General features: G+C 39.2%; 1 protein-coding gene across 3 annotated transcripts in view; it reads left to right on the forward strand.

The window, feature by feature from the left end:
- Positions 1-17,067, forward strand: part of RFTN2 (raftlin family member 2) — a 29,355-nt gene extending 12,288 nt beyond the window's left edge. Inside the window, exons 6-10 of one of the 3 annotated variants that reach the window (XM_042875068.1) lie at positions 2,234-2,355; positions 3,438-3,541; positions 9,377-9,455; positions 12,566-12,839; positions 15,206-17,067. In XM_042875068.1, coding sequence (XP_042731002.1) covers positions 2,234-2,355; positions 3,438-3,541; positions 9,377-9,455; positions 12,566-12,835 — 575 coding nt within the window. In that variant the 3' untranslated portion in view covers positions 12,836-12,839; positions 15,206-17,067. Of the gene's footprint in view, positions 1-2,233; positions 2,356-3,437; positions 3,542-9,376; positions 9,456-12,565 lie in introns of all 3 variants that reach the window. The other 2 variants (XM_042875069.1, XM_042875067.1) reach the window with 2 other exon arrangements.
- Positions 17,068-17,620: the final 553 nt, after the last annotated feature.

The following is a 17,620-nucleotide window of genomic DNA, read 5'->3' on the forward strand; positions in this document are numbered from 1 at the left end:
CTGTTCAGCCTTGAGAAAAGGAGACTGAGAGGGGACCTGATCCAGGTCTATAAATATCTAAGGTGTGGGGGGCAGAATGGCGAGGCCAGACTCTTTTCAGTGGTGAGTGGAGACAGGACAAGGGGAAACGGCTGGAAACTGCAGCATAGGAAGTTCCACACAAATGTGCACAAGAACTTCTTTACAGTGAGGTGACGGAGCACTGGAACAGGCTGCCCAGGGAGGTGGTGGAGTCTCCTTCACTGGAGATGTTCAAGACCTGCCTGGATGCCGACCTGTGCGACCTGCTGTAGGGAACCTGCTTTGGCAGGGGGGTTGGACTCGATGATTTCTGGAGGTCCCTTCCAACCCCTACAATTCTGTGATTCTGTGATCATTATATTTCCATCAAATTGAATTTGTCACCTATTCCCTCTCAAATTGCAAATTTTGTGCACATAAAGAATGTAATGGCACAGTTTGTATTGGCAGTCTCTTCGGTCTCTTAGATTTAAATTCCCATCTATTAAAGTCAGTACAAAAGCCAAGATTACTTTGAGTGTGGAGAGGTGAGAAATGGTACTGGTTTTCAATACAGTTTTTTTTTAGAGCTGCAAAATAACTCTGTGGAGATAAGTTACAATTCACCATGGGATATTTTCAGCAGCTGTTGAAATTAATCTTTGCAGCTGTTCTCCAAAAACAGTTTTTGCAATCTTCCCATTCCTCTGTTGCTGTCTGCTCTTTTCTATGTGAGTAACTTTCCCAACTTTAATACCCAGGTTATGACTTGCTTAGGGATTCGTGCTGCCTCTTGCAGCAGTTGGTGCTCCTTCTCCAGGCCCACTGGACGGGTATAGATTTCAGCTTGACACATAGGTGTGATGCTACTGAATTAAACTGAGTGCATTTGAAGGCACAGCCCACCATGTGAATCACGTTCTGCAGCTGACAAGTATCTGTGACCACAGTAAAGGATTATTTCAGCTGCTGAGTTTGCAATACATCTAGTTGTCTTCACTTCCATTTTTTAGTTTGCTTTCAGTTGTGAGGCACCTTAAGCAGCAGTTTTTCTGCCACGTTAGTTTAGTGAATTGAGCAAGATTTTAGATATTGGTTAAATAAAAATGAAGACAGTAGATGCAGGTAGAGCTGCCACAGAAACGCTCCTCTCAAAACTCAATTCCTAATTTAAGACAGGTGGATGTTTGTTAGAACCAAATCACTCATAATTCTTAACTGTCTTCTGTTCTCAAAAGAGAACCCAGTCACAAAAGTAATCTGAGTAATCCTGTTTTACCAGCCATTTGGTTTACTTCCATTGTTCCTTGCAGAGTCTCTTAGCCATAGAAGTATGTAGGACATGCAGCACATTTTTTAATGATATCAATAATTATAACCTGGAGGACGTGATGCGCTTTGAATTGGAGCTTTGTCTTAAAAGCCACTGAATGGTGGTACCTGGTGTAAGATTTAGAGTTATGTTTGAGCAATGACGAAAGTAAAATTCTGGCTGACCATTTTTAGTATCTGCCTGAGTACTGGAGAATGGCTGAAGTTGGTGAACTGAAGAGGTGGAGTACTTCTGAACTAGCAGGAGCTGTGCAGGCGTTCATATGACTGTGCCCAAAGCCATACATCACTGTGAGGGAAGAGCCAAAATATGAACTCATATTTGATGTGCAGCTTTAGTTGGGGTGATTGTACTGTTAGACTTTCACAACTAAGTGAAGGAGGTGGGCTCTCAAACTTCCTTCCCATCAGGAATCTTCCTACAATTACTTCTGTTTCAGGCTTTTCCTGCGCCCATTCACATATTAAAGTAACTGCAGCTAGGCTTTACACTTCATGCTTCATTTGTCTTCACAGCCTCTCTCACCACACCAAAAGCCACATTTATTGTCAGACATACAGTATTGAAGTTGAATAAAGAGGTTTTGTGCCTGTCTGCTGCAGGGGATATGTTGAATATGGGAAACTTCAATTTAGACTTGCTTTTGAGAAAATGAAACAGTTCATAGCTCAATTTGTATAGGAAAAGGAGTTCTGAATAACAAGCTGGCTGACCTGCTTCATGAAGTTGTAACTAGACGCAGAAAGAAATGTCAGTTATGTTATATAGGAGTTACATAATCTGAGTTCCTAGTTCACTTTAAAGGATTTTTCAGTGAAAAAATAAGCCCATGTGTACGTCACAGTGAGATTCTGACCTAAAAATCTGTATTTCAGCTTAAGTTTGTCTTTATGTTCACAGGCGACCATTTGCCCAGATCTTTAGAAGGATTATTTATCTATGAAGAAGAAGGTTCTGGGGTTCCAGGTTCCAGCAGGAAAGGAAATGATGCAATTGTTGTTGAACAATGGACAGTCATTGAGGTAAATTGGTGATTATTTGGCAGTACAATTTCCTGCTTACAGTTTATTCATATCCTTAGAATTGCTGTACCAGTGTTTGATAAACTTTACAGGCTGCTTTCTTTAAGCCACCTGGATAAGTTAAAACTAGCTTTGAGTCATAAAAATGAAGTCAGACTTCTGGCCATCATTGGTCAGTGTTCTGGTGTTCTGGTCTGATACTAATAAATGTTCACACCAGCAAATACAACAACTAAATAAAATTAATTATTTTATATCTATTTGGGTATGAAATATGTATATTTAATTTCAGCAAGTATTGGTTCACAGACAACATACTGAGGTATTCTTAAAGAGGAAGGAAAATAGCAAAATCTGGAAGTGAGATTAAAAAAAAAGATAGTAAATGAATTAAGTAGGTCTTTCAGTTGTAGGCCTTCTCTTAGTAAATATGGAATGGCTTCTCTTTTAAATATAGGAACACAATTTTTTTTTCTAGTAAAGTTGCATGTGCTGATATAGAGTGGCAAAGCAATAAAACTAATAATAAAATGTTAAAATAATATGCTTGTTATGAATTAGTAGCATCTAAAGTAATGACTGGAAGGTTGCTAAGGGCTTGCTTTTGAGATAGGCAATAATAAATACATTTACTTACCTGAAAAGAGATGGTACAAGACTAATACCTACAAAAGTAGATTTATTTAGATTTATTTCGAGGGAGATGCTTGTTACTCAGATCTGAAATAAAAAACGAAATGTATCAGTTGTGAAAACTTTTCTGCTATTTGAAAAGTTTTGCTTTGGGGGTTAATTGACATGTGCAAATGACAAATGTACATGATAAATATAACAGAGGCATGTTTTGAGTGTCTTGCTGAATCAGGACTCATGTCTATAGTTCATATTCTCCTCTTTGTTTTCCTAAGCTTGTCTTGTCTTAAGCTTTTCGAAGTGCTTTGTTTGAAATGTGAAAAATCTTTTTGCACCAACCACAACAAATTACGACATTAGAACTGAGAGTGTTTGTGATTTGTTAAGTATAGAAATGCAAAGAAAACTGTGCAGTGTGTCTTCACTAATTTCTGTAATTACTGATGTAGGGGTGTGAAGTGAAAACAGATTATGGACCTCTACTGAACACGTTGGCTGAGTTTGGATGGCTCCTGACCTGTGTGCTGCCTACACCTATTGTACGACATGACAGGTATGCAGCATCTTGGTGTATATTCAAAGTTGCACAGCTTAGAGAATTATCAAGCAATTACTTTGTCTACTGAAATATAAAAGCAAAAAATATGCTAGCAATGTTAACTGCATGTAAAACTTGGTAATTGTTTAGCATTATGGTGGATTTTCTTGTACCACCCTGAGTCAGGACTACCAACTTCAGTAAGTTTCAAACTCACACCAAGAATCCCAAGTGTAAAATCCATTGCTAATATATAAGCATAAAGTATTTCATTTAGTAACCATTTTCTCACACACCCAGCCCTCAGTGATGGGGTTACTCGTACGCTTCATGTTTAAGCAAGTGTCAAAATGTCTCACTAACTTGGGGCCTTGGTCAGTGGCTATTTTAGACTACGTAAGAAATGATTTTGTCACAAGACAGTCATGCACTATATGACAAACTAGGGAGGAGAATGTGCTGGTCCAGCAAGTTATTGAGCTGTTTCTCATCTGTAACACAGATGTTGTTTCAGTTTACATGGAGTACCAAAGTACTGGATTTCAGTTCTCTTATTCTGTTGCTATAATGTTACTTCAGATCTCTTCAGAGAAACAAACATTTGTAGGTATAGGAAGAGCAAAATAGTAGACATAGGTCCTCTGTTTTGTTCCAGATTTTTTTTTCTTTTTAAAGGAAAATGCACTGCTCTTTGATTCATAATACCAAGCTAAAAAATGGCAAGCACGTCACTGAGCTAAGCTGACGTGGTGTGGGGGCTTTTTTAGAGATTAAGAATGCCAACGTTCAGGGGAAAAAAATAAATGTACTGAGACATAGCTTGGGACTCATTAAAAACAATGGAAGGACTGAGTAACTTCAGCAATCTTTGGAACCAGACCTTACTGTATTATATCAAGACAGCTAAAAAAGGATGTGAATGGAAGATTCAAAGTGAGCTGCTCCAAGTACATGGAACTTTGCTGAAGTGATATGAAATAATTAAACAAACTCACCCATGTGAGAAGGAGGTTTTTCTGATCAGAAAGAACCTCTTTTGTTTCTGTGTGGTTTTTTTCTGTTTTTTTTTTTTTTTAATTTTGTGTGTTTGTTTTGTTGGGATTTTTTAATAGTTTTAACCAACTGGATACAAGCAAAGGCAGCAGAAATTCAGATAATAAATTTGGTGCGTTCTGCTATTAAGGGCTGCTGTATGTTTTTCTTCTCTTCATAAGCACACGAAGTTCTTAACTTACTTTGCAGAGCTCCCATTCCAGAGAGAAGTTGTTTTCAGAACATGAAACAAAATTCTGCTATCTTTCAATTCATTTTTAAAGACTAATCTAAGTGTGTTGGCTTTGGACATATGCCTTAAGGGATGCAAAGTGCTGATAAACATCTGAGACTTGTAGTCTATCTCAAAGCTCGAGAAGCAAACCTTCAGATCCAGGTGAACTTTTTGAGAGGTCATGAGTGGACAACGGGATAGAAAGGTTGTAAGTCACAAGGTGTGAGAGGTTTATGTTCTCTTTTATGGCACAAGCAGTGTAACTGTGCATATCCCCCAAGGACTTATAGGGCGGGGGGGGGGGGGTCTGTCCTGAGCAGCCATGTTGCAGAGCAGAATGACGCTGTTTTGTGCCTGGTAGTTTGCAGAGCGATTTGGCCTGAATGGTTGTGATATATCTAATACACAGCTATCCCAGTTTCCTAAAAAACAAAAACCAAAAAAAACCCTAAGAGCTCATGAATAAGAATTCCTAATTGGGAATGAAGAATTCTTAAAAGACTGATTGATGAATGCTATTTTTAGGCCTTGATGTTGGAATTTAAAGAAGAGAAGGAAATTCCTAGATGATTACTATGTGTCTGATATGAAAGATGCCATTACTGTGTTGGCAGATTATCTAGGAATGTCAGTTAAATGCTGAATAAAGGAGGGTACTTACTGCTGCCAAACAGCTGTTCCTTTCTGAGACTGAGAACTCTGACCTCACATCTCAGGCTGAATATGAACAGGGTCCAGAGCCACTGAACAAACAGAGTAAACAATTTGTTGAGATGATATGAGAAATTAATGTTTTCACATTTATTTAAAAACTGAAAACTGTGCAAAATATGTAATGAAAATTCTATTCAAGAATAAAAGATGTAGGTAAGCAGAGCAGCCTGCTGCCCACTTATATTTGCCTACATGTTTTAGTGTATTCTGTCTTAATCTACTCCTGAAGTATTGCAAAACTTTGGTAATTGGCAGATCTCTCTGATCTGCTCCTTGCCATTAAGCCTGCTGCTTGTCTGTAGACAGAAGGTGTGACCACAGACTAAGTTTGTTCATTGTAACAGGTGTGTGATGCACAGGGTGTTTCTCTTGTTTGGGTTTTTTTGTATTTGTTTTTTTTTTCTTCTGGTTAGGAAAGGGTTGAAAAGTTCCAGGCTTTAAAGCCTCTTCCTGTGTGGTTCTGTTGTCTGTCATCCCGAAAGCTGTTCTTCTCCATAAAATAATGTCCTGTTGTGTGGGGTGTCCTGCCACATGCTAACTGCATGTCATGCATCATGGTCCCGTTTCAGGCATGGGCAGCAGTCTGTAGGCCTATTTTGTCCTTCAGTTCCCACCTCAGGCTGAATCATGCTGGATACAGGAAATATTTCCTTAAGAACTGTGATCTTTGTTGTTACAAACAGAGCAATAGTAGATAGCGTGCAGAGTTTCTTTTGTGCCACACTGCTTGAAAAGTGAGGACAGTTTTGGAGTATGGGTTTTTTTGTTTCAGTTAGCAGGCTATAATACCCATACAAGTTCCTTGCCTTCTGTCAGGGATTGTTTTTTCCAGGCATATAGGAACATGGAACATAAAAACTGGAGTGCCAATGATGCAATGTTTGTATCTATTGATATCTTTGATACTTTTTGTTTTAACCAACAAATCAGACCAAGGAAGAATGGAAGAGACTTAGGGAGCCTCCTACATTTATATACAGCTGTTACTTGTAGGTTAAATGCTTTCAAGACAAGAATTTGACCATAATTATTGCAAGTTCAGAAGCTGTATGGCACGACTAAAATGAATTCCTTTTAGATGTTAAGTCTAGCGACTGGGGGGAAAAACGTGTCAGAAAATATGTTGTTGGTGTTCTAGTGCTACTACAGTTAAAAAAGAAAAAAAAAGTACTGTGGTTTTGTAGAACCTCGTGCATGATTACGGTCTAAAGCAAGATTTTATTAAAATGTATTTTTTAATATTAGTATCTGATGGAACAGTTGTGGTTCAAATCAGCCTTATTGTCCCACTGCTATTTGCCTCGTAACTGGGAGTCCAAATGCAATGCAATTCCAAAAGAGTGTGAAAATTTCTCTTAGGAAATGCAGATAAACTGAATTGGTTAAAAAGAATTTATCTTGCCCCTTTTCTTCGTTTTTCAAGGTATGCTGTCCAACCTTAATTGATCCTTATATAAAAGGTTTCTGCACAGAAGTAAAAGCAGATGTGAAAATCCTGGCTGTTTGTGGTCCTATCTGGATTCAAGTAGCATGATTGTTCTTAGATATTTTTTTTTGAGAGACATGTAGGTGAAGAGGATGGATTGCTCCTTGGATGAAGAGTTTGCTGCCCAAACAGCATAAGCAGACAAGCAAAACAGTGGTGTTCTAACAAAAGAGTCTCTGTTGCTCTTCATCCCTTGTAAAAGAAGGGACAGGAAAAGGCTTCAGCAGCCTTACTTAGCAGTGACCTTTATTTCCCCTCAGTGATTACTGTAGTCCTTGAAAACGGGCAGCACAAAGTGTCTGCTAGCACAGAAAAGCAAGCAGGCAAATACAGTGCAGAAGCACTGACTTAGTTATTAGTTTGTCATCACAAGCAACTTAATCTAAGCTTTCAAAATGTCCTAATTTAGGAAGCAAAGTGGGAAGGAGAAAGTGTGAGGGAAGCTGTGGAGTAGCTTGCTCTAAGCATTTTTTTCCTCATTTAAATTCTTTGGAAACCCCACTGTCATCGAGTTCTTTGTGAATGAAGCTCATAGCTACTTTGTCGTGTGCAGCATTTTAATCAGGTCAGACTTAGGCATTTGCTAATTTACTCATTGTCTACTCACCATCGTGTCCTTCCTCTGTTCTAGGAGAACTTGCACAAGCTGAAGGAAGCTTCACATTTGTTTCTTTTTGTTTTCTCTAAAGGAATGCAGACACAGTTGTGAAGGAAGGCTTAGGCATCTCCCCATAGCAGGGACTCTGCACAACCTTGTCTCTTACGAGAGATTTCCCATTTGATTACTATTAAGATAGGCACAACCAGGCTGGGGAAGATAACTGGCAAAGTGGAGTAAGTTTGCAGGATTACTGATTTTCTTGTTATAGTGTGGAACTGTAACACATTCATTTTCTTTCAATGAATGGGAATAGTGAAGTAGGGATTCTCAGAAGAGAAAACATGATAAACTGAAGAAACAAATGGGCTCATTGCCCTGTTTCCCTGCTTACACCATAGGCTGTAGTTTATGATAGTTCTCTTTTTCATCCAAGGAAGATATGCAAAGACCCACTATGGCCTGAGCTCAGCTGCATCGAGAAGATTGTGAGGAGCCAAACACCATGGCAAAGTCACTGTAATTCACTATTGATCAACTCAGCACAGCTGGGAGTACTGCTGTTTTGTGTATTTTCTCAGAGCTTACTTTAGGGCCTCTGCTAGGGGAGGCTCTTAATAAATTCTTCCTGATCCCATTGCAACCGTTTTAATTCCCAGTTGTTCTTGGAGCAGGTCCTTAGCATGAAATACAAATTCATGCTATCATTCCAGCACTGGCATGAAGCACAAATCAGTTCAGCCTTCTGTACGTGGTTGTTAAGATTGTGACTTATCATAATTATCATAATTCCTTTATGAGGGAATTTATCAAAACACAGTATCAGAGCTCTGGTCTTGCTATTCTTATCTAATTCCCCCAGTCTTGCTCTGCAAGACACATGATCAATTTGCTGGCCTGTGTTTCTGATGGAAAGGTGGTGAATACATATGCCTTATATTTTCAAGAGGATGTAAAGAAGGATTGTACTATTACCAATAGTAAAAGAATGTACTGGTTTTGAGATATGAACATGAGTTGGTTTTGAGGAACCATGTGTCTTTTTTAATAAAATAGCAGCTGCCTTAGATCACTTCTGCAGCTGCATCAATATTTGTAAAAGTTCAAGAGCGAAAAACTGAATTCCCCTTTTTTCCTCTGTTTGTCTTCTTTATTCTATTGTGTATCCTATGCCATTCTCCATCCCATGCACAAAAGTTTGCAGCATTGATCTCATTGAGGATGTATAGGTTAAACTGAGCTGAGACCTTTTAGTCATAGGTGATGAAGTGGCAAGCTTATTCCACCGTCCTAGTTAGATGTCACCTTGGAACCAGAAAGGACCTTTTAGTTAGCAAAGAAGAGTCTGACTTCACAAATGTCATATCACAAAGGTCTTGAGATATTTGGAGCTGTGGAGCTCTCAAGATTGAGGGTACTTGTGGTGCTGACAGGTAGTTGCATGTTGTACATCTGCCAGCGAAGACAGATGAAAAGACTTTGAGATTTAATTTCAGATGCTGTAAACGTGTGGACTTAAGCTTTCAAGTGCAGTTGTTACTCCAGAACAAATAACCCCTTACTTTATACTTTGTTTTCATGTGCAGTACGTGAACCCAGCTATGTGCTTCTGGTTTTTTTCAGTACAATTACAGACCTATTTAAGAATTAATACAGCAGTAAATGCTTGGCAGTCTGTGCTTTCCTGACTCATGCAGCAATTCGCAATTGACTCTGAAACGTGTGAATGTATTACAGTGAATATTACTGTCTTCAAATGTTCAAACCATTTTCTTTACATTTTAGTGAAGGAAATCTGGCCACAAAGCAAGTTGTTTTTCTTCAGAGACCTGTTGTATGGAATTCTGCTGTCCAGACACCAGAGGTGAGTAACGTGCTGATGGCACCAATATTAAAATGATAAGTAAAAAAATGAGTAATTCACACAGTAGCAATATACAGTAAGAAATAACTGCTTTTTGGGGGGGTGAAGCAGGCTGTGCTGCAACTGTTTCTGTGGAAGTCTCAGGGAATTCCTAAGTGAGCTGCCTCAAATCCTCTGCCTCTGTTGCCTATGAAAAAGATGACACTTTATTTTGACCTCCAAAGCATCCAGTTTCACACCTGTAAAAGAACACGAGTTTCAAGCTGCACTATGGATTCTGCAGTCTGGAGGTTAACAGAGTGAAGGAGTGTTAGCCATTGCTGCATGAAAATGTATGACAGAAATACAGGCCTTAGAATGCCTGTGGCTGTAGCACTGCAGTCCCTTGTCCCTTTTGAATGAGGCTGCTGTAATGGTGGCTGTATTTTGAGGATTAAACAACTGATAAGTGTCACATCCTGCTCACAAGCTCACAATAGCTGTGGCACCTGTTGTGCTGTGCAGTAGGAAGGGCCAGGGAAGGATAAACTGGAGGCTTCTTCTTTGCCAAGTCTTTATGCATCCCACAGTGCATTTTCCTTTATGTTTTTTTTTTGTTTTTTTTTTTTTAATGGCTATCCTGTCTTTAACTTTCTTCTCCCGTTACAGTCTTTTAAGAAGCTATGAGAGCTTTATGTGTTTCAACTTAGGCCAACACTGGAATAGAAACTTTACAAATTTTGCCTTATATGATTTTAGACTTTGGTGAAGGAATGATACTTAACCTCTTCTTTCCCAATCTGTATAATTAGTTCCATAAGTTTCTAAATATCTGAAATTCTTATTTGATCTTTTCACCTTTTATCCAGACTGCTACTGTCAACTGTTTTCCTCTGATTAGTGTTTCTAAAATACAGTCTTTCTTTTTTGTTCTCTTCCAGATGTCTGCTTATCTCCAGCTTAACTTCCTTTTCTCTGTGTCCCATGGTAGTTTATTCTTCCAATCCTGGAAGAATGGCTTTCAGCTTGCACAATTAAAATTCTGCTTTCTTTTTCATCTCCATCACCACCTTAATTGCTAGCTGGTTCTTGTATGCTGTCTGTAATTTGTTTTCCTGATCTACAAAATTTGAGCTAGTTTTTTCATCTCTGTCCTGTGCTGTGCATTGCCAATGCCCTCTTCTAAATTCTGCCAGTTCCTCTTGTAATTTTCCTTCACTTTCTCCCCATGTGCCACACATGGTCACAGCTTATGACCCTGGCTTTCTTGCTTTTGTAGTCTGCGTTTTCTGGAACATAATTTTGTTGGCGTCAGTATTGTAAATGCATAAAACCATGTTGGTTTATGATCAAATAAAATAGATTTTCTGATATTTCTGAACTTTTTTTTTTTTTTTTAACTAAGTATATGGTCTCCTGGTGCAAATATTCTTTCCTTGGTGGCTGTAAGACATGCTGTTTCTAACTGCAACCAGCTTGTGAAAGGCAGCCTAGCTACATGACTCAGGTTAGAAGGGTTAAGACTGGATTCTGCCAGGAGATGCTGTAATACAAACCAGTTCTGTAAAAACATTCAGTCTGAGGAACTGGTGAGTCTTTGAGACGTGTTTGAAATTAGAAATAGAGGAAGCATTATGCTTGCTGTGTAAATGCTGTGGCCTGATTGCGAGGTGTTCAGAAGTTGTTGGACCTGCATGTTCTTTATTTATACAGTAGAATGGTGAGTATGTTTCTGATCACTGTTTTGCTGCAATGGAAAATCTTTGATGTAAGCATTAAAATATTGGAAATCAACAAGAAATAGGTGATTTTGTAGCCATTTACACAAGCATTACAGCATTTAAAATCTGAGGAGACATAGGATCTAAATGTGCCTCTTAAATACCAGTGAATATTTTACTTCTCTGCCAGGAAATCTCAGTCTGATGAGGTCATTTGAGCATGGGATAAAGAGGTGGTTGAGGCTAGAGCTGAAACGCTTAGCAGAGTAGCACAGTGGGCTGGGGCCATGGCAGGGCTTTGACCCACAGGCAGTACCAGCTCTTGGTCCACTGTGATTCACCTTGTGGGGGCTGGCAGTACATGATGCGGGTTGCTTTGTGGAATTAGGGTTGGCTTTGTTGCTGCTTTTGTAATTAGTAGATTGACACTAAAAAACTTTGTTTCAGTAAGAATTGAGGAAATCCTCGGTTATCTGGTCTTTTATTCCCAATATTCTCTTCCTGAGGAGACTGTATCTTATGTCCTCATGCCTCGTATCTCTGTCTACTTGTATATTCATGGGCCTGTGCAATATGCTCTGGATTATGATTTATGTTGTGGTTCAAACACCTCTTGGATTTGAAAGGGCTGCATTGTGCTGATGGGTTCCTCATCACATACCATTTGCTTTTCTAAGAAACCAGATCAGAATCAGGAGGAGACCTGATGTTAAACCACACTCATGTTCCAGAGTTTTCTCTTTTTTCTTTATTTCTTTCAGGCAGATTTTCCATCCTCTTACTGTGGCATCCAGGCAAAGTTTATTTCCTTCTGCTTCTCTTGGGGCAACAGTATTTCCCGTTGGTCTCATTTCTTGATGTCTCCCGTAACAGCTTCCCTTAAATACATTTCCTTTCGCCTCAAGGGCCATTGTTTTTACTCTTCCAAAAGGGTTTGGGAAAAACATTATAGATGTGTAGGAGGAACAAAGAACTCGCCGGAGCGTGGCACAAACAGCTGTACTGGTTTTGTTTTGCTTTAGTCAGAGTCAGGCATGTGTGTTAGGCTTTCTGCAAACAGCTGGTTTTATCAGGGGGTAAGACTTGTAAATCGTTCTGGATCTACGAAGTACTGCATAGGAATTGAATATTGCTGAAATAATTTTTTTTTCTTTTTACCATTTGTGTATGCTTCCTTGAATCCTGACTGTGCTGTACCTTTTGCATCTCTCTCAAAATTTATTTATATTGGATAGAAAAGTATCTGTTGGGATTTTTCTCCAGAGGGGTTCATAATTTAAGCTGGTGTTAAATGCTACCTTATTTAGAATGCAGTTTGCATTAATTCCAGACAGATCAGAGGTCTTGCTGCAAAGCATTTGGCTTTTTTTTCTGCATAAGCTAATGTTTAAACATTCTCCTGTATTTCAGAAGAAATCCTTGAAGCAAGTTACTGGGGAGGAAAAAGGCAAAGCTGCTAGCAGAAGTGTTGGATTAGACCCTGCTCCTTCTCACCCTGTAGAAATTGGACAACCACCTGATGAGTTTCACCTGTCTCCTTCTAAACAATGCTGTGTCAAAGAGGCCTCCTCCCACTATGGGGGTTTCTCAGGCTTCGGTAGCAGCGATGGAGCATTAAGGGAGCTGGATGATGGACAATTTGACCAGGAAGATGGAGTCACTCAGGTCACATGTATGTGATCAAGTAAGTAACTGCATCAGATGGACGTGTACATAATTCACACAAGTGTAAAACAGTGTACTTCTTTCATTGCATTGGTGTAAGCTTACGACTTTTCCCAGACTCATTTTGTGTTGGTGTCTGTTTCTTTGTTATGCTAATCCTACTGTAGTAATAATACTACTGCAAAATAATTCGGCTTCCTGTCTGTCTTCAGTAGAATAACTACCTAAATGGGTGCTCTGCTGCTTGTTGTTAATATTTTTAATAAATAGGAAAACAGAAGCTGCAAAAAAAGAAAAAGAAATGACATTTTGTGCTCTGTAAGAGAGAAAGGAATGTGGATGCTGAGCATTTTCCACAAGCTGGAGGACTGGTTATTGCCTGTTTTTTTTAATTACTGTTTTTTAAGACTTGTAAATATGAGGGGGGGGGGAAGAATTATCTGCATTTTGTTATGTTTTCACTTTACTTTTCACTTGCTCTGCCTGAACTCAAAAGCCTGGAGAAATGCAAGTCGTATGCTATAGAGGGTTGATTTAAGCTGTCTTCAGCCTGCTATGTACAGAAGATTTCTGAAGGCTGTAGGCAGACGTTGGTTCTTGTAATACAATCTCACCTACGCAGGATTTGCTGAGGTCCCATGTTCCAAGCTATCTCAGTATATCACTTTGTATATGAAAATGGCATGATATATTCATGACTTAATATGAGTGGAAATGCAGAACCTTGCCACTTAAGTCGGGTAACTTGCATTCTGTGAAGTAGTTTGAGGGGCTGTATATGAAACACTGACAGCGAGGTGCACAGTGACAGTGATGATATGCATTGGGGAAGAAGTAGACAATGTTACATGAGACCTGATACAAAAACGCTGACAGATTATATATATATATATTCTAAAAATTCCTTGCTAACTGAATATCACACTGGATAAACTATATCCAACTGCATCAGATACCGTGAATGCTGCTCAGGGGCAAGATGGAAGTTCCTGGGATTCCATCCTTACTGTAGAGATGAGCTCTGATGGGCTCTTGTAAGGAGAGGCGCGCACAGGAATTGGTTTGATGTTCAGCTTCCTTCAAAGCTGCTCTGCCACTACAGTTGGGAGAAAGTCAAAAGCCACAAGAAAAGAAATTCTAATTTATTTATTTTCTTTCCTCAGATCAGTATTGGCATTTTTACATAGTATACCATAACTTAGTTACTGCCTGTGCTGTCTGTAAGAAGTTGAGACTAATGGAAATCTAAAGGCTTAATTTTTAAAAAAACCTAAGAGCAAAGCTAAAGAAAGATGTTTAGTCCTGTTGCAAGTTATTTTTCTGGGGTGACACTGACAGCTTTCTCACTTGTCTGAGGTTTGTTGTGGGAGCTTGAAATGGTGTCGTTTTGGAGTTATTTCCCAATTTCACTGTAGAAAAGAGCAGCTCTAACAACTGTTTGCGAGAGAGGTTTTCTTCTCCCTGTCCATAAATCCTGGAACTGGAGACAGCCCGTGAATTACTCTTATTTTCCTGTTGCACACTGCTGACAAGTGCAGCTTCTTTCTCTCATTTGTGTTTCTTAGCAAAAATGGTGGCAGTTTAGCAAAGTAGCTCTGAATGTGACTGTTGTAAGAGCCAAATCCATGCCGCTGGAGTAGCAAGAGCACTGTGCACAGTGTGGGGCTGCAGGAGGGCTGCAGAAGAACCTGGGGTAGCAGGCACAGTAAGAAATGCAGCCTTGTCAATGTCTCTCCCTGCTTTCCCACTGGCATCTTGAGCTCTCAGATGTGGGGCACAAACCTCGTGTTCTTTCCATCTGGGACAACGTGCAGGGGATCTCCCTGCTGAAGGGGAGAGTGGTGGCTGTGTGCCCCCACCCAGCGCTGTCATCTAATGCAGCCCGCTGAGTTGTGGCCCTGGAAGAGCAGGCAGCTCCTCTATGGTGCTACACGTGTGGAAAATCTGTCTCTGGCAGAATGCTAAATAATTTCAGCATATTAAAAATGGGACAGCTGTTGGTCTTCTGCAGCTTGGAATATGATGCTGTACTCCTGAAACTGTTTTTCAGAAGTTATCCAAAAAAGCCCACAGTACTCTCGCATGTGTGCCATTAATTTTAACTGCTGGTGGTTCTCCATACAAGTCAAACTTGTAAAAAGCAGCAGAATTTGGTCCAAAAAACTGGCAACATACGTTTAAAAGCTTTCTGCGTGTTTCAGAAAAAATTACCCCTTATAAAGGACTACCACATTAGTTAACATTAATGAATCTTAAAACTAAATCGCAACTATTTATGTTATGACATGTAAAGCACTAACTTAAATGCAGCCACTATTTCCAAAGTGCATTTATTGGATAAAAAGAATCATTTAACTTTTAATGGAGGTCTTTTCTTCCCACCAGGTGGTGAGAATGCAGAAAAGTCCAACGAGTATCCAGATGCTTTTTCTAAAAGAGCTTCTCCCATATGATTGATGGGATATAAACACAGGAGATTCCATTTTTGCAAGAGAGCAGTCTGGATGTCCACCAGTCTATTCTGGAATATTCCCATTTTTTAGCAAGAGAAGCTTTTCTTAAACAGGCTACTAAAAAGGAACGTGGCTCTGTTTCAGAGTTGTCAATGTACTTCAGTCCTCACTCTTGAGTCTCAATACGTTCTGATTGTGCTGCAAACTTCTGTAAATTTATTGATATGTAAATATGCTAAATTTCTTTCTCTGAACTCATTTAGCAATGGGTATTCAGTTAAGGACAGAATGGTTTATTTTCATTTGGTTTATAATGCCATTTGTCTCACAGGGCACAAAGTTGCCCCTTCTGCAGTAATGTTTATCTAGATTGTCTTCTAGTTTTCTGCTGTCTTTCACCTCACAGGGCTACATTTAGGTTCTGTACTGGAAACCAACCAAATACAATTCTTCACCTGGAAAAAAAAAAGTTTCCTGCCAGATTGCAGGAGAGATATGTGTAAAGGGAATGGCATGGAGAGAGCAGCAAAAGATTAAGTTCCTCAGCACATTTTTTTTAATACAAGAGCTAAAGGGAATAATGGAAATGGTAAGTAGTAAGGTTTGAAACAAGTATTTATTCAGCTGGCTGTGCAACTCCTGCTGCAGGATGTTGTACATAAAGCTACGTGAATCTAAAAGGTGACTGAAAAATTCCTGAAAGGAAAAAACACACTCAGTTCTCTTTGAAAGTCGCTGAACCACAAACACGTGGTCTAATTAGTCCTTAGACTTACTATTCTTCATCTCTGGGAGAGCTGGACTGAGTTGGCCTGTTGTAGAAGGGTAGCAGAGAGTGGTTTCCTGCTGCAAGACCTTTTAAAAACAGAGGAAAGGGTTTGTTCGGTCCGTATGAAGGCTGCATGTGAATGACCTAAAGAACACAGAATCAACCCACCTTGGGTTGGGTTGGGGCACAAATGCTGAAATATCTGAAAATGCTTCTAAAACAAAAGACAGCTTTCAGAACTTTTAATAACAGAGATTTTCCAGCTCATTTGAAGAAGTGAAAAGGAGAGGGTGCGTTTTCTGTAGAGGGGATTCTAATTGAAGCTACGTGTTTCGTTATGCTCTTACGCAAATTAGAGCACTGAGGTGTGCCATTCCTAATGTTGTACATTACTAGCACCTTTTTTCTGTTAATTCAAAGTTTGTAAAGCAGAAGAGCTGTGAGGGAGGGTAAGACTGTTGGTAAGTTTTCTTTAAATGCTCCTGTTAGTAAAATTCTTTACATACACTTATGTACACTGCTCAGTCTTCATTTTACAAGAATGTCTTTTATGTATTTCATTATCTTAGGCCTTTTTATTGAATCAAAGCACGAATACAATCTCCAACAAAAAAAAAAACTCACAAATTTGTTCTCCAGTGTGGCTTCAACTGTGTGTTTAGTAGAGTCCCTCACCTGTATGTGGCAACACAAATGCCCTAGAGCTGTTAGAAAACACGGAGATGGAAAGCCACTAATGCTCTTCCTAAAGCACTGCAAAAGACTGTTTGTAGTTCAAGTCTTAAACTGTTTGGATAGGAAATGCTTTTAAAAGTGTTTGCAAACCAGGAGAAATAGTCTGTTAAAAACAAAAATGCTGTGCCCTGCTCATACTTATCCCAACAATTTTTTTTTACATACCTCAATAAACTGCTGCTTAACTTCTGTTTCTGTTCTATAAAATGCAGTGTTTTTTGTGTAATGTTAAATTCCTTTTTATATATCTGAGAGGAAGCTTCTCACCATTAAAAGCACTTACCAAATCAGCTATTGATGTCTTAATTATGTTTGTCTCACATTGGCATTGAATCCATTAGTTCAGTGTATACCTTCCTTCAGTTATTGTTGCTGGTTCTTGTTTGTAGAATTTTAATCATCTGTTAGAACCTAATTAGCTTTCTTTCTTCTTAGGCTATTAATCTGGAAGCTTAAAAAAAGAGAAGTTCAGGTTGCTGTTAAGACAATTCCCTAAGGGTTAGATCGTGGATGAGAGGTGCTATTTCTGAGATTGATTTTTTCCAAGCCTGTTTTCTGTGTGAGAACTGAGATGAAAGGTATGAATTAGTGATGAAAAATCTGCAGGAAAGCATAACTTCGGACAGCTTTGCTTACAGAAATGGGTCTGCTGCTGTGTTTTTATCTGTTTAAGCAGAAACTTGGACATCTAAAACTTCAGCAGTGCAATCGCTGGGGCTGACCTGATCCAACACACATTAAGACAACCACTGGGGAAAACCTGAGTGACAAGGAGAAAGCCTCTTGTGAAAGCCTCTGCTTGTGGTAGGCTGTTCCATCAGTGATGGGCTACGTGTAACGTTG

This window comes from Lagopus leucura, unplaced genomic scaffold (genome assembly GCF_019238085.1).
Source record: "Lagopus leucura isolate 7727_CA_CO unplaced genomic scaffold, USGS_WTPT01 Super-Scaffold_100012, whole genome shotgun sequence".
Taxonomy (NCBI): Eukaryota; Metazoa; Chordata; class Aves; order Galliformes; family Phasianidae; genus Lagopus; species Lagopus leucura.